General features: G+C 39.7%; 1 protein-coding gene across 1 annotated transcript in view; it reads right to left on the reverse strand.

The window, feature by feature from the left end:
* DST (dystonin) overlaps positions 1-27,423 on the reverse strand; it is a gene marked incomplete at its 5' end in the record, with an annotated part of 334,605 nt that overhangs the window by 303,264 nt on the left and 3,918 nt on the right. The window contains 2 exons of the mRNA XM_083349122.1: positions 1,107-1,317; positions 10,518-10,706. Coding sequence (XP_083205248.1) covers positions 1,107-1,317; positions 10,518-10,706 — 400 coding nt within the window. The remainder of the gene's footprint in view (positions 1-1,106; positions 1,318-10,517; positions 10,707-27,423) is intronic.

Below are 27,423 nucleotides of genomic sequence, written 5' to 3' on the forward strand. Positions count from 1 at the left end.
CCTCCCTCCTCCTCCTCCTCGGTTTCATCTCCGCCAGGGCAAGTCCCGGAAGTGATTTGCAAACCGCAATCCTGGAGCCGACGGATGGACAAAGTGGGGCGAGGGACCACGAGCAAAATCCCTTTCCCACGCCTTTCCTTTTCCTTAAGCTTCCAGGAAGACTCGAAAACCGCCGCTTCGGGGTCCTTATTTGCAAGGCAAGAAAAGCGGGTGGAAAGACTGCACGCTTTTCCCACTGTGTTTTTTGCAAACGCTGCAAAGCAGGCTCGCCTTTCAGGAAGACAAGGAGATGGAACTACTACGGGCTCTCGTTTCCAAGACTTCCCTGGGAAGAATATTGACGACCGCGGGCTATGTATTTTATTTTTTTCAACGCTTAATTTGCTTTCTGGAGTACCCAGTATTGTTGCTCTAGCAAGCTTCTGGACTTTAATAAGTACAAAACGAACTCAAGTCTCTTGATAGTGGGCGCCCGAACAGATCCTCTTCCCTTTATTGTTGGTGGGGGCGGTCCATGGTCCGACGTGGCGGTAGGAACCCATGCAAAGTCCCTTCAAGCACAAGGCCAACTGGACGAAGGAGGAGCTCCATTCAAACGCACCCACAACATTCCCACAACCAAAATTAATCAGCTTTCTGCGGGAGTCAGACGCTGCGACTATGTTTTGTGTACACACACACACACACACGTCCAAAATGCTGGCCATCTTGTGCTCGCTACATCAGCCGGACGGTTTTCACGATCTTTACTTCTAATGCACTACTCGAAAATTTCAACGTTTGCATTTGCAGACGCTTGTCGCCGTTCCGCGTCTACCCCAAACGCGTTTATCCGCCCAGACAGAAGAGCAGGCTAAACTAGCTTAGTCACCGATCCCGAAAAACCGAGCTCGCTAGACAGCGATGTTACGATGCTAAGTCCCTCGGAACTCAATGAAACTTATTTCGGAGTCGGCATAGAATACACAGTACACTAAGCAAGCAATAACCACTTTATGATCTCACCCCCTTCCGTGTAATACACAAACGCCAATACACTAACCCACCGGGCGATGGAAGTTCCCTCTTCTCGGCGGCATACCTTTACTCTCCCATTTGTCTCTTACCGGCTATCCTGAGTACAGCTCTCTCAGCTGGGTCTAGGATAGATCCTCCTTGAATCTTCCTCTTGGATCTCTCGTGTTTCGGTAGATTCCACGGTAGGGTGTCGCCCGGAGCCGGAGAGAGGGATCCAGATTTTTGGCTAAAATCATCATCATCGTCGGAAAAATCCGCAGAGGAGGAAATGGAGCATCTGTAAGAAGCGTTTCCCGAGCTCTAAAGAAAAATACAGAAGGGGATGGAGAGAACAGTAAGCATAGCGGCGACTGTAACAACAGAGGTAGACATTTTCCCCCTCGGAACCGAGCGATTTCCCCCGTTTAGATCGCCCTCTAGGAAAATCAACCTGAAGCGGACACTACCCACCCGCCGCTACTTGACCGCTAAGCTACCCGCGTTTGAATTGAAAGGCTCCGTGGGCAAGGGGCTCACCATTGTTGCTTAGACGCTGCCGGGCTGCTAAAATCCCACAGCCTGCAACGCCGCGGCGAACAGGCTGAGAGGAAACGCATCTGCGGGCGGGAGGCTTTCAGGAAGATGGGCGGCCAGGCGCTCTGGCAACCGGCACACCAAGATCCGCCCGAGTCGCCCAAGAATCAAAGCCAAGAGGGGGGAAAAGGGGGCCGGGAAGAGAGAAATTTGAAAAGCAATAGCAATAGCAGCGGCGGGTCACAAAGCGACATTTGGCTCCCCCACCAGGCGACAGGAAAAACGAGCCGTTCGCTCTTGGATGAGTAGCGGGGGAGGGAAGGACGCCAGCCCCAGCCCCCCCATCCAGGATGCGGGCCTTTGCGATGGCAGGGCAGTTGCCGAAACCACGCCCTGGTAAGTCCCTTTCCTGCCTTCCTGCCTTCCTGCCTTCCTTCCTGGAAGGGGTTTCGCTTCTTCTTCCCAAAACGCTCCCCACCCCCAGGTCACCGGGCTCCGAAGCCGGCAGGAAATGCGGCCTTTCGGGCAGCCGGGAAGAGCACAAAAGGCAGGTGGCTGGGCGGGGAAGGTAAACACCGCGCCGCCGGCTCGATTTATGACCGCGTCTTTTACGGCGGGCGGACTGGAGAGCTTTTTTCTCAGGGCAGCAAAAGCCGCACCGCCCGAAATGTAAACAACAAAAGGATGCAGCGCAGGCAGGAAGGACCGCGGGGGTGGGTGGGAGGAAAGCGCTCCTGGCTAGGAGAGCCTTAAGCCCTGCTGCAATTTCCTGGGACGGTTTTCGATAAAAGAGGGTGAATGGGAGGAAGGGGGCAGAAGGCAGGTAGGGTGTCTTTTGATTTTTCCCTCCCACCCGAGGGGGGGGGAGGAAACAGGGGCTACGTTTACGAATCAAGAGTCTGAGATCACGCCAGGCCTTTGCTGTGTCATTCATTTGGGCTGTGGCCCTATGAGAAGCCGCAGGCCGAGGTTGCAGACTTTTGATCCCCTCGTCCTCTTCACCATCCCTTCTTCTTCCCGGCGTGGCGACCCTCTCTCTCGTGTGTCTACACGCAGGGGTCTTCAAACTCGGCCCTTTTATGACTCATGGACTTCAATTCCCAGAATTCCTCAGCCAGCGTGCCTGGCTGAGGAATTCTGGGAGTTGCAAGTCCATGAGTCATAAAAGGGCCGAGTTTGAAGACCTTTGGTCTACAGCATCCTTAGATGGGCTACAGCGAGCTTGCAGGATCACCTGCGTTCCTGCCCGCCTTCATGACTAGGCAGCGCACTCTTGCCCCGCCTTTGTGGAGATTCCCATTAGCTGCCTTTTGGAGTGGGTCCGCTGGTGAGAAAACTCATACCGAGTGGAACAGCCTCTTTGACAGATGAAGGCAGTTTTCTCAGCAGGGTTGTATAAAAGCATCCAACCAGAACTATTGCTGTCCCAATGAAACAGCAATGAAAGCAGGCGTTTTGTCACAACACCAAGAGCCAAGTGACACCATAAAGCATCATCAATTACTAATCAGGAAAAGGAGTCACCATACACAGATCATTTCAAATCCCTCTCCAGATCCTCACTTCCTTTAGAATATTTGTGGGTTTTTTTTCTCCTTTGCTCTTTTGTCAACTTAGTACAATGATCATGATCGATAACTATATTTTTAATTAGTGCAGTGATCATGACCATACCTATATTTTTAATTAGTGCAATGATCGTGACCGATACCTGTATTTTTAATTAGTGCAGTGACCATGACCGATACCTGTATTTTTAATACAGCTTTGTATTTTTGGAAATGAACTTGCAATTTATACGTTAAAAGCTTTTAATACTGTATATGTTTACCATGTTACAGTAGTTGTGTGGTTCATTACCTTCAACAATCTTATATTCTAGTAATGGAAAAAATAGAGATCTAAACTGATTTTTTATTCCTCTAATCTTACTAGATTATGAGACACTAAATAGCTTTTCCTCTGTTGCCTTTCCTCTGTTACCACATACTGCTATCACAGTAAGATTATCTGCTAGCTTGGTAATTATTTAAAGAAGAAAACAAGCCATGTTTGTTTTCTAAGAAAAGAATGAAAAGCTTAACCTCATTCATGACCTTAGATCTCAGAAGCATAATTCAATTTTTTTTCTGCAAATGTTCAAGAGATACATGATTTCCTGACATTCAAAATAAATGTTGGATTTAAGCCTTAGTAATTGTTGACTAAAATAAATTTCCAAAACATTTACAGAGGAGCTCCTTTTAAATCAGGATTATCAGTTTTTCTTTGTGTTGAATCATGAGGAAAAGTTTACCCATCAAAAGATAAGGCTAAAAACAGGCAGAAGATGGGCATTTCTTATTAAATCATATCAAGAGTTTATGGACAGGGGATCCAGGTATATTTAAGAAGCATTCAGAAATTTTAATGCAATAATTGTTTCTCTGAATTAGTATAAAATGTGCTTGTATTATTGAACAATGCAAAAGCCATGGGTTTTACATCATCTTGAGTAAATCAGTGGCAGTGCTCGGTTTAGAAATCATATGCTTTCAGTAAACAAGCAATAGAATTTTGAATAATCCTCTGCCATAAATCACAATGAGTTCAATCATCACATTAAGGAGAAAAAAAATCACATTCTGTTTTAGTATGATATGAAGATCAGCCAATATCAACTTATTATTTATTCTTGAAAGATAGGTTTAGTCTAATCACAAAACCTTTTGGCAACATACTTTGTAGTGCAAATTTTAATCTTATGTACAAAAGGAAATCCTGCTATATTTACTTTCTAGCTTACTTCTGGCTAAGTGTGAGTCATATAAAAACACTGATGACTGATAGTCTTTTTAGTTCTGTTGTAGTTCATTTCAAATTAAACAATTTGGGATATTCCTGGATCCAAAAAGATTCTGGGAACCATAGATTCAACGAAGAATGAAAGTGCATGAACTCAATACGAATTGTATAACTTATTAGTTTTTAAAGCATCAGTACTAAATATTATCCATTTGCTGTAAAGAAGGACATTTTATTCACATGATTATCTGAGAGACCCAATTATTAAGATCCATACAGTAATTTGAATGGTAGGATGATTTCAAGGAACCAACTCTTCCATATGATGGCACCTGACTTTAGTCCCCCACAATATTTATTAAACGAACTTCCTTTTAGCCTTTGGATGGCAATTCAATAAAATTTGGCCAGACTTTTGATAGATGATATTATCTTTATTTAGTTTTATATTAATTTGGTCAGCTGCCTTTGTAGTGTATAAGGGGGAAAACATTTTTAAAAATAAAAATAGCAATAGTTTTATAAGTAAGGTAAAGGTAAAGGTTCCCCCGCATATGCGTGCTAGTTGTTTCCGACTCTAGGGGCCGGTGCTCATCTCCGTTTCAAAGCCGAAGAGCCAGCGCTTGTCCGAGGACGTCTCCGTGGTCATGTGGCCGGCATGACTAGATGCCAAAGGCGCACAGAACGCTGTTACCTTCCCACCGTAGTGGTCCCTATTTTTCTACTTGCATTTTTACGTGCTTTCGAACTGCTAGGTTGGCAGAAGCTGGGACGAGTAACTCTGTTACGCTCACTCTGTTACGCGGCACTCGGGATTCGACCCGCCAAACTGCCGACCTTCCGATCGACAAGCTCAGCGTCCTAACCCACTGAGCCACCGCGTCCCTTTAGTTTTATAAGTACTACAGAATAAAACAAAAGGAATTTTATTTGTCTGCTGTCTATCATGGACTTTGCTCAAGGTATACCTTTAGATTGCTTAATAATTTTCTGCTGTAATGTTTTGCAATGAAGTGAAAAATACCTGTGTATGAATATATATAATACTTTTAGACAGTTAAATGTTGAGACAGTGACATACTTATTTTCAATTATTCTTTATTCCTGCACATTCATTGTTGCTGTTAATAAATGTGTGAAGCATTTCATTTAGGTATTTTTAATTTACAAATGTGTTTTCTTATATTTTTCTTTAGGACTTTTAAAATCAGCTCTGATTGTATTTGCAACTCTCATTAATTTTTCATTTCCCTAATCATAATACTGTTATATGTGGTTAGAGCTGACTGATAAAAAAATATCACAGCTCTGATGATGGCACGGCAGGATTTATTTTTAGTCTTTTAGACAAAACAAATATATTAAAATAAATAACATCCAGAGGAAAAGCAGCTGAATCCTTCTAATATCCTGTTGGATAGCTGTACACCACTTCCCTCTACTGGATGTATCTGGCCTAGTTATTTTTCCTTTAATATGAACATATTTGTTGGCTGGAAAGCTTTTTTAATTGGAATTATTACCAAACATGAAAGCCAACACTTTAAATGCATCTAAAAACAAACAAATGGATGAATTAATGGCTACTTAACACAACAATCTGGTTTATTCTATCACACTAAACCAATCAAAATTAGCAAAAAATACTGTTAAGTCATCTTGATTGTGTGAAACAACCATGACTTAAGATTATAGTTGGTGTGCTGCCACTGAGAAGCTCCTGCTCCTGATCACCATATTGAGCAAAGCAACTAGTGAATGCTCCAACACTGGAAGTTTTTAAGAAGAAACTGGACAGCTGTTTGTCTGGTATGGTATATAGGGTTTCCTGCCTGAATAGGGGGTTGGACTAGATGACCTCCAAGGTCCCTTCCAACATTATTGTTGTTGTTATAACTTTATACATCTTATTCTGAATATAAAAGCAGTACTAGGACACAAAACAAAAACAGATTTCAAAGCCAACTTATAGAAGAAATCATTCTTAAGTTTTTATTTCACTTGGACTAACAAAGATCACATGGTCTATGGATTGGACCTAAAGTTCAGAACACTGTTGACTTAGCAGAAGTCACTAGTTGTCTTGGTCTTTGCAATATTTTTTTTCCTACCTTTCAGAATAGGGTACAGGTCATTTGATTCTCTGGTGATCTCCAGTGGAAATCTACCAAGTCTATTCCTGTTTAGTTTTGAAGACTATGACTAAGGAAAAAGCTTTTCAGCAAAGAAGACCTACGTAGCTTTAAAATCAGTTCTATCATTCATATGCATAATTGCTAATGTTTGTGACAAAGATAAAATGCTGTTTTTCCTCATTTGAACAAGAGTGTACAAATAATATGCTACCCACCAATTCCTTCAAATAGAAATGCAGGAAGAGGAAACATATGTGGCTGAGCTTCATATACTTTTTCCATTTACAAAACAATGGTTTCTATGGAGGATGTTATGAAGAACAGCAGGCCCATAGATTATCATGAGTTTATATTTTGTTGCTTTTATAACCAAGAAGGATCTGCTAGTTAGACAGGGAAGTATCTTAGAATCAAACCAGTTCATTACTGTATCTAACTCAGTATTATCTTTGCCAGCCTTCCCAAGCCTGATGTGTTCAAGAGGTGCTTGCACTAAAATTCTCACACTATCTTGGGGATTATGGATGCCATAATCCATCATATCTATGAGACATCTATGTAATTTGAGAAAACTGGCTTTCTCTCCATCGTTTCAGACAGCAGCTTTTCTCAGATTTACTAACAGTTATTAGAGACTGGATCTCAGATCTTTTATATTCAATGTGCTTTACCACGGACCTAAAAATCTACCCTTTTGACCATGAGTAAACATCTACGGTTTATTTTTCAAAATCACTTTTTTCCTGATCAAGGGAAGACTCCTGCTGTTTCCAAACCTTTTTAAACAAACTATGATAGAGGTAGCCTTTGACTTAGGACCACTTGTTTAATGATCGTTCAAAGTTACAAGGGTGCTTTCAAGTGACTTACAATTGGTTCTTGCTCTTATGACTGTTGCAGTATCCCTATAGCAGGGGTCTTCAAACATGGCCCTTTTAGGACTTGTGGACTTCAACTCCCAGAATTGCTCAGCCAGTGTGCCTGGCTGAGGAATTCTGGGAGTTGAAGTCCACAAGTCCTAAAAAAAGCCAAGTTTGAAGACCCCTACACTATAGTCATGTAATCAAAATTTGGTTGTTTTGCAATTGGCATTTACAGCAGCTGCAGCATCCCAGGGTCACATAATTGCCATAAGCCAACTTCCAGGTGGCTTCCCACAAGCAAAGCTGATGGGGAAGCCCGATTTGCTTAATGACTGCATGATTCATTTAACAGCCGCAGCAAAATAGTTGTAAAATTGGGCATGACTTTGCTTATTGACAGACATTCCAGTCAGGATTGTGATCACAAGTCAAGGACCACCAGGAGAGTCTTTCTCCAAGCGTAACTTGAATTGAAATAAGGTTTTGGGTGGTAGGGAAGGATACCTGCCAACCCCCTTGTTCCTTGAAAAACACAAATGGGCACACCTAAAGTCTCTTTTCCTTCACTTAATCTAGCTTTGATTTACCACACTACATTTCAGTCATTCCCTTTCAGAAGCTTTTGATATGATGCAACATAATTTTATTGTGTTCAGTAATTATTACTACATATGTGGAGGCATTTAAACGTTACTGAACTTTCTTCCTATGTATCTAAATCAAAACGTTATTGCAATATAGTAAACAAAACATAATACACAATAAAACATTCCAGAATTTTCATGTGTAAAACAAGGCTATCGCTGCAGTCTGCCACTTCTATTCACAACGGTGATCTTCTCATGGCATCTAAGCAGCAAAATTTTGTCACAGCACAGATGGCTATGATTTCTGGCAGCTATAAAGTAGCTTAGATAAAATTCTTCACTATAGCCAGGAAGATTTGATTTTAATGGCTGGAGCAGTGTTAACTTAAATCAGAATAAAGGTGCAGCTTAGAAAAACATACTCCATGCCCTCAGTCACACTTGATCCACGTATGCATTACCTCTGCAATACTGGATTTTTTTTTTTTTGGATTCTGTTTTCCAAATGGTTGAAGGGAAAGCATTAAAATAAGACCTCGAGAAAGCCTTATTTCTGTATTTTCAGATATTTTATTCTGTCAAGGTCTTCACAATCCAAAATCAAACTTCTCCTGGAGGCTTTTTAAACAAGATTTCTTGAAAGGGAAAAGTGGATAGGATACAGCAATTGGATTGTTTTCAGCTTTGGTAGCTAATTTTATTTCCCAGTCTGATAAGGCGAGAGAGTCTCAGCCAGTTAACAAGTGGCCCCTGTGTGTATTGAAGAGACTCTTCCTTTGATTGATAGGAGAGGAGCATAAAGATGTCCAGAATGTGAATCTCTGTCTCTTTAGCAATGAAAATGCTATTACAAATTGTACATTTTCTCCAAATATTCAAAGCCAGAAATAATAGTATTCATTATGTGTTTTGTCTTCTGAATGATTTTCAACAAAGAGGCTACATATTCTGGTATGGTGCTACATTCTCTTGTGCAGCAACCTAAGTCTTAGTCTTGCACATGAAGTATATTCTGAAATCTGGAACTTGTCTGCTACTCATTATCTTTGGCTTAGTCTTGCTTGGCATCATCATACATTTTATGTTCAGTAATAAAAATGGAGGTGTTCAAAAGGCTAGCAAAATGTGATAGAATGGATTGAAATAGCAGCACCTGTAAGCCACTGCATACACACTGAAGCGAGATGTTGCAAAGGATGGCAATGATGGAAGAAAACAGGTCCATGTGGATGAAGCCTTCCTGGATCTGAAATTCCTAAGCTCCAGGAGGAGTCTGAAATGTCTCCTAGCTGTAAAGGCCAAATATCTCACTGTGCTGTTTCCTAATGAACATATAAACGGCAGGGTTCTTGACTTGGCACTTGTAGATGCCAATAGGCCTGATCTGATTTTAATTTTTCAGATTTTTTTTGTTAAATAAGTGGGAACAAAACAATCTGACAAATGTCATAATCTTTATTCCTTGAAAATTCCTTGCTCCCTACAATTTTACTTTAAAAAGAAAAGTGACAGGAAACTGTAGCCAATGCTCTGTTTATACAGGAAAAAAGAGCAGAAGGAACAGGAAGTACAGGAAGTCCTCAACTTACAACCATTCAGTGATCCTTTGAAGTTAAAATGGCACTAAAAAAGCGACCGACCAGTTTCACTCTTATGACCTTTGCAACCTCCTCGTGGTCATATGATCAAAATTCAGACCTTTGGTAACTGGAATGTGTTTATGACATTTGCAGTGTCCCAAGATTTGAAACCTTCCGACGAGGAAAATCAATGGGGAAGCCAGACTCACATAACAACTGTGTAACCAAATGAATTGCAGCGATTCACTTAACAACTGTGGCAGAAAAGGTCATAAAATGGGGCAAAACTCACTTAACAACTTGTCTTAGCAATGAAAATTTTGGGCTCAATTGTGATTGTAAATCAAGACTATCTTTATTTCAGGACCCCTCTAGTGGGGCATTGAAGAAGCACCCCACCAGTTTGCTTTCTAGTAAGCTGATATTTTGTGACTGACCACGCTCACGGTGGCAGCATATAATATGGCTTCAACATTAAAAGGTACCTCCTAGTAGGAAACTCTGGGACCGTGTTCTGAAAGCAGTACAGCCTTCTATAGGAAGCCTGGTTGCTGTATCACAATCTTTCTGTAGTTGTTTTGGTATCTGTCACTTTCCTTAACAGGGATCAACTCCCACAAGCTTGCTGCTGAGGAAACAAGCCATAAAAGGCAGTGTGTCTGAGTTAGAGCCTTGATAAATAAGGAGGAGAGTACTATGGCTAGAAGAAGATCCAGGATTGGCACATGAAGGTCAATGCAGTGTGCATTTCAAAGTAATGATGTAGAGTGTTTGTAGGTTCCATTTAGAACTTACAAAGCAAACTACTGACTCTTATCTTGCATTGCTTGAAACTTGTCATCCAATTCAGAGTAAATGTCCTTTATAATATGTTTGATTTCATAAGTCAATGTTTTCCAATCTGGTGCACAACACTGCATCTATCAAAGCCCATGGTGGCTGGGAATTCTACAAACTGAAGATTAATACATCAAGAAAAACACAATTGGGAAAAGGCTGCCATAATTCATTGAAAGGAGAGGGGGAAAAATTACTTACTGGCTTTCGAGTAGGTGTGACTTGAACGGAGTGGTAGAATTCCGGCTGGACCCTGCTAGTCTTCTTGATTTTTCTTTTCTTAACTGATGTTTCTTGCTCACTCACTTGACGTGCTTCTACTAGGGGCTGTATTTCTTCAAGTCGAGGGACTACACGCCTTCTAACATGGCGTGGACTTGCTCTAAAACCCTGTTAAAAGATTATCATTAAATCGTATTAAGTCTACTGGTTCTTGTATTCTGTGCAACATGCATATTATGTCATATACATCTAGTGGTTCTATCTGCAGAATTCAATCTGCATTGAAATATTAGCCACGTTATTATTAAGTGTTCCTGTAAGTCTCTTCCTCAATTTTTTTCTCCTATAAATAACTAAGAAAAGACCGAGCTAATTCATTCAAAACCCAAGTGAATCTTTTAAAGAGAATGCAAGAATTCGACCAAAATCACTGCTGAATCTTGGTCCCAATCCCCAAACCTCCCAGACGGTACAGAAGATTTATCATGGTTCTCCATACTGAAAAATGCTAAAAGGGAAATCAGAAGGCTATATTCCTTCATCTAATTGTCACTGTAAATAATTCACCATGATGACGGAAGCATAAGAGCTGCAGAAGAGGCCTTTTTGAAGAAGATTCATTTAAATGGCACCCAGCAGAGGAACTTAAATTTATTACTTCCAAGCTGTGGAATGTATCCTCTCAGGAACTGAATTTAAAACCCATTCACTCTGCCCTTAGAGAAGACCTAGGCTACATCTATTATATCAAGTATTCAGTTGTTCATATAAAATACTTTGTGCAACTCTACAACTTAGTATTAATTTTATATTTTAAGTAGCATTTTTGATCCTGTATTTTAATTATGTTTATAGCTTCCACACAAAGATTAAATATACTGTGAATCAAATAAATGAACATATTAAAGAGTAGACACAATTCAGTCAAAATTAAAGTCCTTTGAAACTGTCTCAGTATCCGTATCCCTGACAGAGTTATCTACCCTTTGTAAAAAAAAAATCTGAAATCACTTTGTTCCAAAACGTGTCACTTGGAAAGACTGTACTTGTATGCATAACTGAAATCAGTATTTTTCAAATAGCAACATTAACACATACAAGGGTGTGGGTGTGGTGCATGCGCACATGCACACACACGCGCGCACACACACACACACACGCACACACTTCCATCATATCAACTTGGGGCCCTCTCATTCCATATTAATATTTCTATATAGCAGAGATTTGAGTTGCTCTAAATGAGATGGGAAATGGGGAGCATTGCCAAGTGGAATTCAAGCTGCTTTAAACTTCTTCTAAGCCAGGTATGTCAAACTCGCAACGTCATGTGATGTCGCGTGACGTATCGTGACTTTTTCCCTATTGCCAGCAATGGGGAAGGCGAGGTTTTGTCGTGATGCATCCGGCCCGTGGGCCGGCAGTTTGACATGCCTGTTCTAAGCCTTTAAAATTTAAAAGCATGCAAAGTCACTACTGAAAATAAGAATACATCAAACTAGACTGCTCTTCAAAAATTTAAAGCTGATGCAGCCATTCTAAGCTGAATAAAATAGTTTGAGCCTTCTTATTTATGTAACAAAAACATATGTTGAGTTGAGTAACACTCCATGTACTTAAGACAGCACACACCAAACAAGGAATTTGACTGGGAGATAGCAGATAAATTATGTAAACAAACAAGTATGTAGATAAATTCTGGGCATGTAATTTAACCTTCACATTTATAGGTTAATAATTAGCTGCTTTCTTTTAAGAAATAATTGATTTTTTTTAAAAAAGTGGCAAAGAATTATGCTCAATACGTAATATGAAAAATAGACATAACCTATATTGCTATGGTCCATCAAATCACCTCTGATTCCTAGTAATTATAGGCCTAAATCTCTCCAGTTTTCTTCGGAACACCTTTAAGGTAGCTTTCCAGGACTTTTTTCTAGGCTTGGGAAAGACTAGCCCCAAGACACCTAGCTGCCTCCTATGCTTAAAGCAGAAATAAACTCTTAATCTCCCGACTTCTAATCCAGTACCTTAAACTGCTAGTTTGTATATTCTCACTTGTCCATCCCATCATCCAAATGACAAAGATTAAGATCACTATAACTTTAACCACTATAACTTAATCTGATCTTAAAGCTAGCTGTCACTTCTTACTCATAATTGTCAACGTTATCACTTTACAACTAGGTTTATAATGAGCCATAAAGAAAATAATCAGAACACAGTAGAAAAGTTATGTTTACATTGCTAAAGATGCAATCTTGCACAATCCAAAATACTTACTTCTGAAAAAAACATAAGATTGTACCTTATGCAGTCATATCCTGCTATCTTTAATTATGTGACAGAACAATTATATTGAAAAAATGTTCTTAGAAACAGTTTCCTTAAAATCATTCATACTAACACTGTAAAAAAAAACCTCTTTTATTTCAGGGTTATAGAACCAGCCTCTATAATCCTGCATTACTGTGTTCCGTATTTTCATGCTGGCCACATGATGACAGAAGCATCTGTCAGACAACACAGGATTCCTGGGCTGAGAATCAGAGATCAGCATCAAACCCTTGCGTCAGTCGTGACTGGAGAGGGGAAGCCTCTAACAGCAATGAGAAATTGGTGCTAGCAAACAGCCCTGAGATAGATAGTAGCAGCAGCTATTAAGAATTGCTGTGATAAACCTTCCCACAAACTCTGGAACACGTGTAAGATGTTTTGAGGCTAGAGCACATGGGGAATATACTTGAAAAGATTGGAAGCATCTCTGCCATCTCCAGGGTGGAATTCTGTAGGGGTTGTTTGCATCTAAAACTATTACAATGGCGCTCTGATAAGAATAAGGATGATTAAAGGATTTGAAAAGCACCACTGAATCCAAAGCACAACACTGAAATGTAAGATACACAGAATCAGTGATGAACCTTGAGCACAGTTGAAGAATAAGTCCACTCAGCTCTTTCTGGCTTACTGCTGAATAAATCTGTTCAAGGTTATTAAAACATTATTCTTAATTTGCATGGAGGCATGGTTCATATACAATGATTTTACGACTGTATAAAACAATTTAGCTGAATGTAAGCCCTAGAAAACTATCAAATGTCATCTCCACAAAAACAGCACCAAAGCCAGAAGCAAAACAGGGAGGCTGTAGAAATCATAGATTTACAGATATCTTTTCCAGACTGGTCTTTTTTAGATGCTATCTCCAACCTGCGCTACCATGTTATCTGAGGATTATGAGACTTTTAAACAAATATAGTTAGAAGAAAAGTAGCTATAAGAATGTAAAGATAAAACAAATTGTTTTGCATAATGGGTGCTGTCCATGCTGTAAGTGCTGATCTAGCCCTACAGTTTGACTTTCATAGAATTTCCATGCTGACATTCAGGTTATCCGTATGGAGAATAACTGTATGTCAACATGCCAATCATCCATAAAATCATTACTTGATGGGTTCAAACTCAGCTATGTGTACACAGGAACATTACCTTTATAGAGTTTGCTTCTGTTGTTGGTTTTTTTTACAGCATTTCAACTACAGCATTGGGCTGCTTTTCAAATTTAAAACCAATTAATTTATAGACTTGACTCAAAAAAGAAAAAAAAATCAGAAGAATGGCCTCATTTCTTGCAGGGGATTTTCTTTTGCACAATATAAGCTGTATTCAATAACAGCCTTAATTAGTTAAGACATAAGCATTTCAAGTAAAGATTATGTAGCAATTGTACAACCACTCATTACTGAAGAATTTTCTTGCAGGGAAATTTTACACCTGAAAAAGTTACCCTTTGCATTTGGATTCAAATCATTTTATTCTAATGCATATTTTTTTTCTGTCAAAGGCTAGAGTTAAAATTATATTAAAGTATGACATGACTAAAAGAACCATTACATTTGTTTTGTTCAGTGCTTCCCCTCTATCTTTCCTCTTTGGTTAATGGAAATGGTTTTAAATGTGACACGAGTTTACCTCAGTAAATATTTTACAATATGATATGGGGTTATCCATTCAAAGGAAAAGGCAAACCCAATGGGATACTAAATGCCCCTAACTGAGCCTAATGTTGTAGTCTTCAACTTATGACCACAATTAAGCCCAAAATTTCCATTGCTAAGCAAGACGATCTTTCTTGCCACAGTTATTAAGTAAATCACTGAAACGGTTAACTTAGTAACATGGTTGTTAAGTGCATCTGATTTTCCCCCTTGACTTTGCTTCTTAAAGGTAAAGGTTCCCCCGCATAGGCGTGCTAGTCGTTTCCGACTCTAGGGGCCGGTGCTCATCTCCGTTTCAAAGCCGAAGAGCCAGCGTTTGTCCGAGGACATCTCCGTGGTCATGTGGCCGGCATGACTAGACGCCAAAGGCGCACGGAACGCTGTTACCTTCCCACCGTAGTGGTCCCTATTTTTCTACTTGCATTTTTACGTGCTTTCGAACTGCTAGGTTGGCAGAAGCTGGGACGAGTAACAGGCGCTCACTCTGTTACGCGGCACTCGGGATTCGACCCGCCAAACTTCTGACCTTCTGATCGACCAGCTCAGCGTCCTAACCCACTGAGCCACCGCGTCTTAGAAGTTCGCAAAAGCTGATCATATGTAACCATAATACATACAGGATGCCAAGTGTCCAAATTTTGATCATGTGACCATGGGATGTTGCAGCAGTCGTAAGTATGAAAAATGATCATGAGTTCCTTTGTTTCAGTGCTGCTGCTGAAACTTCGGTCATTAAACAAAAGGTTGTAAGTTGAGGACTACCTGTATTGCCTTATTGCCAGATGCCAGTATGTTTGCTTTTTAATTATAAAGGTAGATATTTTCTACCACAACTTATTTTAAGGACAAATCATCAAGGCTGCATGAAATAAAGTTCAATATTTTATTGACAGGTGGCCAGACTGGAAATAATGACTAACTACCAAACTGAGACATAGCTGTCTGTCAAAGCAAAAATCCCATCTATGTTACTTCAGATTTTATAAACAAGGGAATGATTCAGCAACCTGCAACAATCTGCAGCTCTTCAAATCAAATAAATATATTAAAAACACATACAATTTTAAATGTGTGGTACTCGAATATTGATTTCAGCAAGAATGTAAAATTATTAAAGGAGAACCTCTGCAGAGAACTGGCTGAATTAGTATACAGTATACAGTACCTGTCCATATATTTTATGTATTTTAAATGGTACAAAAAAAACCAAGAATTTCCTCTGAGTGCCCTTGTGACAATCATCATGCATTATCTACCAAAGAGCTCTAGGTTATACAAGGGAGTGTCATATTAAATCAACCAATTGATCTGTCCAGCCCCAAGCTGAATACTGCGTCAGATATGTACCAATTTTCCAAGCAAATGTCTTCGCTCTTATCTGAAATCCTGCTTAAGGCAGAAAATTGGAAATTTAGCAAGCTGTGCTCTAAAATATTCCCATCACGTGACAAAGTCTTAAGTATTCATGTAGAAAAAGATGAATTAAAAGACAGACAAATCCCATTATGTCTGATGCTCCTGTTGTTTATTTCCATGTCTATATAAATATAAATGAATGAACTGCTAGCCTAAGAGTCTTATCCCATCTGCCGTGTTTTCCATCTGGCCTGTATGCTTCTTAAGGAAGAATACCAAATCATCTCCTTGAACTCTATTTGCTGTCATTCGATTTCTCCATCTCTTTACCACAAAAGGGGTATTTATCCCCTCTAGTTTAAAGGATGAGGATAATCATTCTGTGACTCTTTGTAGCCTACGATGAAAGCCTAGTTGTGTTACCAGATACATCATCAAGGACAAGCTTAATGGTATTTTTGTACAGATATTTCAAGGTTTTCATTTTAAAGCCAATTTATGCATGTATAGACAGAGAGGAAGACTGTTTGCTTGATAACATTATTTAAACCTTCATGAAAGTGAAGGCTGCATGCATGGAGATGACTGATGGGTTTTTTCCATGCATTAAACAGATACATGCTTGGTTTTGCCCATAATTATATTTTCAAGATAATATTTGCTTTTATGGTAGATTATGCCACCCAAATAAATGAACATCCCAATTAGTGCTATTTTATTGATGCTCCCAAAGAAACATCTGCAAAATTTGACCTTTAAGTCAAGATTCTCTTCTCAGTTTCATCCTCAATCCCTAAACTGGAATTCCTAACATCTGTGGTATTATGATCCCTAAAGCAGTAAGTCAACTTGTATGACCCCCCACCCCCAATCCCAAATAACATTACACTACACTTTAATAAATCACTCTGTGCAGATTTGTTAGCAATATTCCATAGCCAACCCTACTTGCAAACCCCAAAGGCCCATGCAGAGCAAAATATAATCACAATGGAAGAACCATAATGCGGGTTTTTTGGAAATACATACCACAATCATTCCAAAAGCTCATCCCAAAGCCTAGTAGGGCTCACTTCAGATTAATAATTATTTCATTTACCTTTGTAGAAACTGTACACTTGAAAACCTGGATTTCACTACTCCTTACAGACGCTAAGGAATGCTGTGAGCACAAAGATTTAAGGCTTTCCCTCCTACCTTTTTTATAAGTATGATGAAGGTGGGAAGACACTTCTTTATGTATTTTTTCCCTTTTTTACTATATTCTGACTTTTCTTTCTTTTATATTTTTTTCCTTTTCTGCATCTTGTTTTTTTATTCTATTTTTTAAAAAAAAATGTAGTAGTTTTTACTGTTGAAATACACACAGCTCAATCAAGACATTGCTTGACTACACATGCAAGACCCCTCTTTAAATCTGCTCATGACCTTCTACAGCAGGGGTGTCAAACTGCCGGCCCACGGGCCGGAGCATCACGGAGAAACCGCGCCCATCCCATTGCCGGCAATGGGAAAAAGTTCCGATACATTGTGCGACGTCATGTGACGTCACGGGTTTGACATGTCTGTTCTAGAGGTTAAAGCAACTACTGCATTAATCATCCTTACCTGCCATTTGACACATTATACGCAGCTGCCTCTGCCAATCCAGTAATAGATTACACTAACCAAGAAATTTCAAAACATCTGAGTTTTGGGAATGAATGAATATCACACACAAAAACACTTAAAACAGTGTCTAAAGTGGTGGTACCACAAACTAGTCTGTGTGGATCACAAGCAAATCTTGAAAATTACCTGGCTTTGTTATTCCATTATGCATATGATAAAGCGGGGCCCACAATCTCAGCCTCATGACATTTTTCCACTGACAAACACTTGTTCAAGATGACTTTCTTGGCATTGTACTTCAAACAGAAAACACTGAGGTTATTTTTATCTTTTTGAATCATTTTATCTATTTTTTATTGGTTTCTTAACTTTTTTTGCTAAAACCTGAACTTGCTATGTAACGTGTCATATGTAAGGCAGCCATTTCTGCCTGGTTTAGTTAAGCTTCTACTATGAATATATACTGTGAGTTTTGCAATTCTTCAGTATTGGTCTCCCAATCTTGTTATCATCAGTAGTTTCCCTTTTCCACAAATGTCATGCCATATTTGTTCTTGCAGCTAGTAGAACACAGCATAGTAAATTGTGATACTTTTCTGGAATTATTTCTAATAAAAATATTTTGGTCTCAGTTCAATTTTATTTTATTTTATTTATTTTTTAATGAATTTTTGATTCAGCACTTTTGAGAGGGCTTTTACCTGACATGTGTGCTAGAATGTTTCTTCTTCATTGTATCATTTCCAACATAGAATTTGTCCATCTTAGTAATCATTGATGGAGTTAAATATATTCTGTAATATACCAATTTTCTCTCAAATTCTAACCTGGGATAGATATAATTTATTTTTTCTGTAGTTGTTTCTGTTGTTCTACTGTCATTATTAATTTATTATTATATCTTTTGTTTTTCAGAAGTTTTGCATCCACTTTAGAATGCAATTTTTTATTTGTTCTGTTTCTATGACACATTTGAATAACAATTTCCATGTACATCCTAGAAGGTTATCCTAGTTCTATATACTTATTTCAAATTATGTCATCTTTCTCAAGGCCTTTTCTTCTTTCTTGAGATTACTTTTTATTCTTTCAGCAACTTTGTTGCTTTTAAAATTTCCCCTCCCAACCTGAGTTCTGCACTTTAGCCTTTCTTATTTAGAACTGCAGAAAATTTAGAGAAAAAACGTTGTCCCTACTTTCAGCTGGGAGCCTGAATTTTATTTTTGTTCCCTGCACAAAATAGACAAAAGCCTTTTATTTAAGTCCATATCCAATGTTATATAGCTAGAGCAATCTAAAATATATAATTCTAGTATTTAAAAATGCTTGTCTGTAGAACTACTTAAAAGTTGTCAAAACAGGAACAAACCAATCCACCATTAAGAAACCCTCAAACATGTATATATTTTATTCTTTAATAATAACGAATGGAAGAAGCCTTCCATGATAAATTGAAAGTGTGTATATGTGCTTATGGGCCTGCACAGAGACAAGTTGATATTATTTGACATTTATGCAGCAAAGTACAAGCTAGTACTATTTACAAAGAACGAATGACTCATGCAACATTTTGCACACAGAATGCCTTAGGTATTAGGTCACCTTTCTTGGAACTGAGGGAAAACATCTTTTTCAATATCATATACTACTCCATAGGTCTGAGATAAAAGCATAATGGAAAATGGAAATGTTTTGAATCATCAGTCTAACACTAATAGCACTGCTAAATCAGATTGTTTTTATCAGATCCCTAAAGCTCTTTCTTGGCTCTTTAGAAAAACAGGCATAAGCAGTAGCTTCTCCACCGGGAGGTTTGGAATCAGCAGGATGATGCATCGGGAATTACAATATAAACCTTCCCTTTCTGTACATGCATTGAAGTTGCACGCACATTCAAAAAGGGCATGATTTGCGTTGTAATAGTCCATCCACCATCTTGCCAATTTGGACATTACCTGGCGTGACCATCTGCAAACTAACCTGTTGTTTTCTTTAAAAAAAAAACAACTATACAAAATGCAACTAAGTAAAACACCTAATTATGTTGGCATTACCTCCTACAAGTTATGGAGACAACTTTGTTATAATAAAAGTTTCAATTGCATTGATTATAGGTAACATCAGGCTCTGTTGAAGCAAAGGGGGAAAAAGTATGCCCCCTCCCCCGCCCAGTAACAGTATTTGCAACAGACAAACAATGAAGTCTTAGAAATTTCACAAATCCCATACCACGGGGTGGCCAGCCTTTCTGGGTCGACCACCTGGTGGGAAAAGGAGGAGTAGGCACCTCTATGCACACATGCGCACACATGCAAACGTGGCTCCGTGCACATGCATGCGAATGGGGCCGTGAGCACGCACACTCCGCAAATGGGGCTGCTAGTGCCAGTGCGTGGCTCACAGCTCTGCTAGCGCTGGCAAGAGGCTCACAACTTAGCTAGTGCCGGCGCAAGGCACACGGCTCGCCTAGCACCAGCAAGAGGCTCGCGGCTTGGCTAGCACCAGCACGAGGGCCCATGGCTCGGCTAGTGGCAGCGCAAGGGAGGGTGAACATGTGCACTGGCCAGCCTCTCACATGACCCGGTGGCCAAGAGGCCACGTCCCAGTAGTGGACCACGGCCCATAGTTTGGCGACCTGTGCCATACCAGAACAATAGCAAAACAGTCTTGCTTTGGTGGTATTTAAAGTCTTTTATAAGATAGGCACATCAGCCAGCAGGATAAATGACAGCCAAATTACCCTGGGTTAAATATTGAGCACTTCTACAACCAAAAGAATAATTAGAGTAGGTTTACAGAAAATCAACAATCAAGCTATAAACAATATCCCACTCAAGGTATGACCAACTCAGACAAACAATCATACAATAAACAGCCTCATCAAGGAACCATCAAGAACACTCCCACCAACCCAGACAGGGCAAGCCGTTAAAATAAAAACAGAGAACAAGCCCAACTCCCTTCTACCACTGATGATGTTACCTAGTTTGGCAATAAAATGTCTACAAAAAAACTACCAAGCTCAGAGAGCACCAAGGACGCCATAGAAAATCAGCAGCGATTTTGTTTTATGACATTTTCTCCTGTTAATTGTATTATGCTTATTATATAAAGAATCAATTTACTAATAGAATTCTAATATGGGTAGTCCTCAACTTATGACCCTAAAAGAGCCCAAATTTTTTGTCGTTAAGCAAGGCAATTGTTCAGTGAGTTTTGCCCACTTTATGACCTTTTTATTTACGGTTGTTAAGCAAACCACTGCAGTTGTTAAGTGAATCATGTGGTCATTAAGCAAATCTGGCTTTCCCCGACTTTGCTTGTTGGAAGCCAACTGGGAAGATTACAGATGTGATCACATGACCCTGGGACATGCATCTGTCATAATCTGTACATCCCAGTTGCCAAGCGCCTGAGTTTTCATCACAGGATCATGCAGATGCTACAATGGTCATAAGTGTGAAAACTGGTCAATAAGTCACTTTTTTCAGTGTTGTTTTAACTTCAGTTACTAAAAAAAAACTGATTGTAAATCGAGAACAATCTGCACATGTGGGATGGGCTGTTTTTAAAAGTGCTCTCTAGTGAAATCAAGATAGAATTATTGTTACTGTTTATGTGTTGTAGATGAAGTGTGTTCCAAGGTCCAGGAGGCTAAAGCTGTACAGAAACACAGTTTTTCAAGGTCTCCTCCTTTTAGACTCACATGTATCCGACAATGAAACATTTGCAAGAAAACAACCAAACTCAGAGAACACCAAGGACTCTAGTTATAAATGTGGTTTTTCAGATCCCAGTTAAATGTTCGTACTATAAGCAGCTTTATCTGATTTTATCTATTTTTGAGTTTGACTTGAGGGATTGTTGGGGGCAATTAAGCTGACTTTGTAATAAAGCCCTAATAAGCAGGCATATACATAGAATGAAGGCTACTGCTAAGCTTGTAAGCTGCCCTGAGTCTTCGGAGAAGGGCGGGATATAAATGGAATTTTAAAAAAAAAGTCATCTAGAACTGAAAAATAAGCAGAATACAATGCTTATAATAATTGTATATTTATAATTAAATTTTAATTAAAGCTACCGTAATTAAAAGTAAGTGAGTACAACAGTATGTTCTCTGCATCATTAATAATTCCTCCCATCTAGCATATTAAAAATTACAATGCAGAGCTGAGTTTAAGTGAACCCTAGGGCTTACACTCAGAGAGGTGATATGCTTTTTAGTGTGCAAATATTCTGAGCAATTAAAGTGAGACCATGGTAAGAGCAATTTCAATGTCCCATGTGGCAGCAGGTAACAGTATCTTGCTGACTTTGTCTGATCTTGAGAAAACTTAACGAGATCAAACTGGATGAAAGGTCACAAGGAAATCCCAGGACTGTAGGCTAGGCTAGGAAATCCAAGGCAGTATCTCAGAACGCCACAATAATCCATTTCAGTAGTATTGCCAAGAAAACTATATGAACATGTCCACGTAGTCAGTAGGAATAGGAAGAGTTTATTTTTACCTGCGGTCTGCAGAAAGATTTATGAACAAAGTGGAAAACAAGGGTATGAATCACTTACATACATTTCAGTACAGCTCGAAGGAATTCAGTCTCACATTTTTACAGCAAATAACTGAAGTTAATGGAGCACAGCTTTGAAATGGTCTTTTGCATCATCAAAAATTAATTGTATTGCTCCCCAATATATGTGTATGATCCTCGTTTGAGACTGAGATGATGGGTCAAAATGAAATTCTCAATTCTTAATTTATATTAGGTAAAGGTAAAGGTTCCCCCGCACATGCGTGCTAGTCGTTTCCGACTCTAGGGGCCGGTGCTCATCTCCGTTTCAAAGCCAAGGACGTCTCTGTGGTCATGTGGCCGGCGCACGGAACGCTGTTACCTTCCCACCATAGTGGTCCCTATTTTTCTACTTGCATTTTTACGTGCTTTCGAACTGCTAGGTTGGCAGAAGCTGGGACGAGTAACAGGCGCTCACTCTGTTACACGGCACTCCAGATTCGACCTGCCAAACTGCCAACCTTCTGATCGACAAGCTCAGCATCCTAACCCACTGAGCCACCGTGTCCCTACTAAATTTATATTACATTCATAGTATTTATTAATTTAAATATTTCAATCTTCTATTGGTTCCCATGAGCACTTCATTTTCTTACCGAATTTGACAAAAAGTATTGATAGATGTAATCTCTTCCTACATACTGGTAGTCTTTTATTTAGTGACCATTTAAAGTTATAAAGGACCTCTCCATGACCCACTTTTGAAGTTTCAATGGCCAGGTTTCCCCCCACCCCACAATCATGTGGCTGGATTTCGGGCACTTGTCTTTTGATATTTTCTAAGTCTTATGATATTTTTCAAGAAAACCAGCGTTTATTTCCAGTTTTCAACAAAAGTGGTCCATAGTGAACAATGAGCTCGCTTAACAACTGAGTGATTCACTTAACAACCATGGTGATTTGCTTTACAACCACCGCAGAAAAGTTCATAAAAATAATCACATGGGTGACCTGCTTTACTACCATAACAACTTACAACCATAACGGGCAGGCTTTATTACAGTCGTAAGTCAAGGACTACCTGCAGTCTGTTGACAAGAGAATGGTTGCCTACACAAGGGAGCACTTTAATAAATCTGTTAAGAGTTCCCTATTCACATCCTAAATATAATTCAACAACTTTGATATCTTTAATTCTTCTTGATTAAGCCAAGTGTGTAACAAATCATGGCATGGGTTGTCAAATTACGAACTGGTGGAATAAAATAAAATAAGCAGTAGAATACTGAATGTATTTCACTAAGCACTTCTTCAGTAACAAGCACTCCCTGCCAATCTTCAACAATTCTTTTATGGGCAATTCAAAGCAAAACTGTCGTTGCTACAATTAAAAGAATCCTTCAAGGAAAATATTACTGCATATTCTTGTAGCTCCCATTAGCCAGCCAAGGCCAAAGTATGCATGGCCTAGAACTATGTTTCAACATTATTTCCCCATTCATAATGCCTTGCTTTTTATTGTTTATTTATATCAAATAGTTGCTCCTACAGATCTCACTATTTCTTTAATACTGAATATATTCTCCGCTTTCTGTTTATTCCAATAAATGTGCCAGGCAACATTCAACAGTCGAAAATACAAAAGTACAAAACAAACAATGGGATCAAAACTAGAATCCAGTTTTTTTTTTCTTAGCAAGAGTACATTTGCCTTATCTGGGATTATTTTGCTAGTTCTACCCTCAACAGTTCCGTTATCAAGATTAGAGCACATTCGAAAGTAATGATTGTTTCCTTGGAGTTGAGGAGGTAGGAAGCAATGTGGAATTGTTTCATTAGCGTATTGATGGTTTCAGATGGATGTTAAATTGCACAGGAAACAAGACTGGATATTTGAGAGACCGTCTCTTCCCAGTTTCATCCACCCATCCCTTCAGTTGGCTGAAGAGGCATGTTAAAGGTTCCACCCAGTGCTTTTTTTGTAAAAGAAAAAGGTGCCGGAACTCACACATGTCATACAACCCGCCTCGCCTACCCTACAAGGTTCCATCCAAACAAGGTGCCGGAACTCCGTTCTGAGCGTTCTATGAGAAAAAAAGCCCTGGTTCCACCTATCCAGGAAGGTACCTGACAGGACACAGGGGTGCAGTCTTTTCTGCAGTGGTACAGGCCCTTTGGAACATCATTTCCCTGAAACTTAGACTGACATCTACCCTTCTAATCTTTAGGAAAGTCCTGAAGATTTGACTTTGCCCTCTTACCTGGGGATCCAGTACTGGTGGAGCGGAACCTGCAAAATGGCTGTGTTTGTTAACTGTATTCTTGCAGATGGTGTGTTTATGGCTTTAATAGTTATTGGTTTTCATGTGTTTTTTTTATAGTTTTTGCTGTACGACTGTGTTTATGTCTTGTATTTTTGCATGGGGGGGGGGTTAGCTCCATGAACCGCTCAATGTCACATATGTGAGATGGGCAGTTATATAAATTGTATACATACATAAATGCAGAATGCTGTAGAGCAGACATGTCAAACACAAGGCCCGGGGGCCGGATGCGGCCCGCAAAGTGGTTTCATGTGGCCCGCAAAGCCATCCTGGAAACAGTGAAGGAATGGCCCCCACTGCCTTGGCCCTGGCCCAGAGACCCTCCTTCTGCCAGAGACCCTCAGATCTGTCCCACTCCTGCCCAGGCCCCCATAGGCACCCTTGATGCGAATGATGTAGAGCTGGCCATGCCCACCCAGTAGGCCATATGCATTCTAGCCACGCCCACCCAGTAGGCCATGCCCACCCTGGCCATACCCACCCGGCCCCCTGAGGGCAACCGCAATGCTGATGCGGCCCTCAATGAAATTGAGTTTGACACCCCTGCTGTAGAGCCTTCATTGGTCTACATCTCTACAACTTAAGTGTCAAGCAATAATTACACTGTACTACCAATGAGGGAGAATATTTGTAGCTCAGGGCTGAGACGTGAGGTCGTTGGTGCTCTCTGAGCTTGCTTCTTTTCTTGCAAGCATTTCATTACCCTAACTAGGTAACATCATCAGGACTAGCACTGATGTTACCCAGTTAGGGTAATGAAACGTCTGCAAGAAAACAAATAAGCTCAGAGAGCACCAAGCACCCCTCACATTGTACTAGTGTCTGGTCATGTCTCAACAGGAACGATCAGAATCACTGCAGAAGACTGATTGAAAGTCATATTTTCCTGGGGTACAAACAGGCCAGCACTCCATAAAACTGAAAGCCACTAAGAAGACCACCAGGATCATGTTCTTCCCACCCACTCTCTGATATAGAATGTTTAAAAAGCAAACAAAGCTGTTTCAATACCATAACCTAGACCAGGGGTAGGCAACCTCGGCTCTTTTATGACTCATGGACTTCAACTCCCAGAATTCCTGAGCCAGCCAAGCTGGCTCAGGAATTCTGGGAGTTGAAGTCCATGAGTCATAAAAGAGCCGAGGTTGCCTACCCCTGACCTAGACAAAGCTCCTTACTAAAATAGATCCCAACCCCCCACTTTCACTTTCACCAGGTGCCTGTAAAGCCACCAAGCCACAATTCTGCCAATCACCTTTCCCAAATATTTGACAGTGGCCTATAACTAGATTTGCTTCCAAGTGAAGAAAAGTTTTTTTTTTCCAACAAAGGTTTTAGAACTTACTCCTTTAAGCACACAGGGACACATCCATATTCAGAAAGCCTTTGATCCTCCCCCCCCCAACTGAATCATCCAGGAAGGTCAAGGATTGAGCAATCATATGTGCTGAGTCTCTATACATCCTGTTTACCTCCTGGACTTCTAGAAACTGAAAAGATTTCATATGAACCTAGGTGGTGATTGCTAACATTATCTCCTTATTATTGCCTTCCTATGGAATCCAAATTAAGGCAAATCCAATTAACTTTCTCTACAAAGAATGAAGATTGCTTATTGATTAAACCAATTTATATAGCTGCCCATGTCACAGGCAAGCGACTGTGGGCAGTGTACAACAGAGCTAAAAAGGTAATAAATATATTAAAAAGTATAAAAGCCAAATCTTCTCAATACAACCAGAAGGTTATAATGAACCCCTGGTGTTCTCCTCCTTCAGTATTTTATTGGACAAGATGCCATATACCGTATCGTGAACTGCTTGAGCCATATCAATATTCCAAAACTCTGTGTACGTTTAACAGTATCATTGACAGATGAGGTGAGAAATTATTATTTATTAAATTTTTATACCGCCCTTCTCCCGGAATATAATCAGAACAGCATCTAGATCCACCACACACATGGGTTCGACTATTTCAACTATTACAAAGAATTATATAAACTCACTCCACTTTCAGCTCAACGGCATGAGACAAACAAAACATCAAATCTAGAATATGACCTGTTATACCGGTAGCAATGGATCTAGATACCAGCCAGGATGGGGTCCATCATCTTAATGGTGGATCCTCCATTCAGAGCCAATCTCTTAAGGAAATCAAAACCTCCCAAGGCAGTAAATCCATCATAGTCTACTGCCATGCCAAAAATCACTTCAGCTAGTTAGGAAAGACACTCTTGTGGACTGAAATGGATTGTACATTTAACACTTTTTCTAGATAAATCTCAGCCACCCAAGCGCAGCCGTCAGCAAACACCCTGAATCTGCAGTCTATGGGACAGAATGTCTGGTCAGTGAAATATAATTTCTATAGACTATACCTCCTCTCCCTTCCAGCCCTAGGATGTTACATCACAAAGTATTCCAGTAGACAGAGCTTGTGGGGGGGGAGGAATTAAAAAAAAATGCCAGGTCAAGGCTTTCATCAAGGAAAAAAACCTGGATAATACACATTATCGACAACTGACATTAAAAAGTAGGAACTTTATATTGGTGGTTCCACTGTCAAGATCCTCTAGAAAGGAGGTAACAATAATTTCTTATTTAAAACCTAAAAGAATTCCTAACTTTAATTGCTTTAAGTGTATATTAGTGAAGGAAAAGAATTTTAGCTCTGAATGAGCTCTTCAAGAACTGGAAGATGATTGTTTGAATAGCAGAGGCTTGTTCTCTTTGCTTGCCTTTTCCTCCCACAAATCAAATATTGAACTACATAATTCAAAGTAGAATTTTGCCGTGTCCACTAAAGCAGAAAGTGGGTTAACTGTAATAATGTGTCACATACTGAAGACGACTTTTATTTTTTTATATGCAGTAGAGAATTACTACCTGTGAAATGAAGAGGGAGATGTACTGAGTTAATACTGTTGACTATTTGAGATTTCAGTTACCAAACCACTGATTAGGATTTTTTTTTGGTATTAGTTTCTCTGAGTGATCTATTTTTAGTGCCACTCGTGTATAAGTATCTTATCTACAAGATAAAACTAAATACATAGATCAGCTCCAGCACTAAGTATTAAGC

Source organism: Vipera ursinii (assembly GCF_947247035.1).
Source record: "Vipera ursinii genome assembly, chromosome: 1".
NCBI lineage: Eukaryota > Metazoa > Chordata > Lepidosauria > Squamata > Viperidae > Vipera > Vipera ursinii.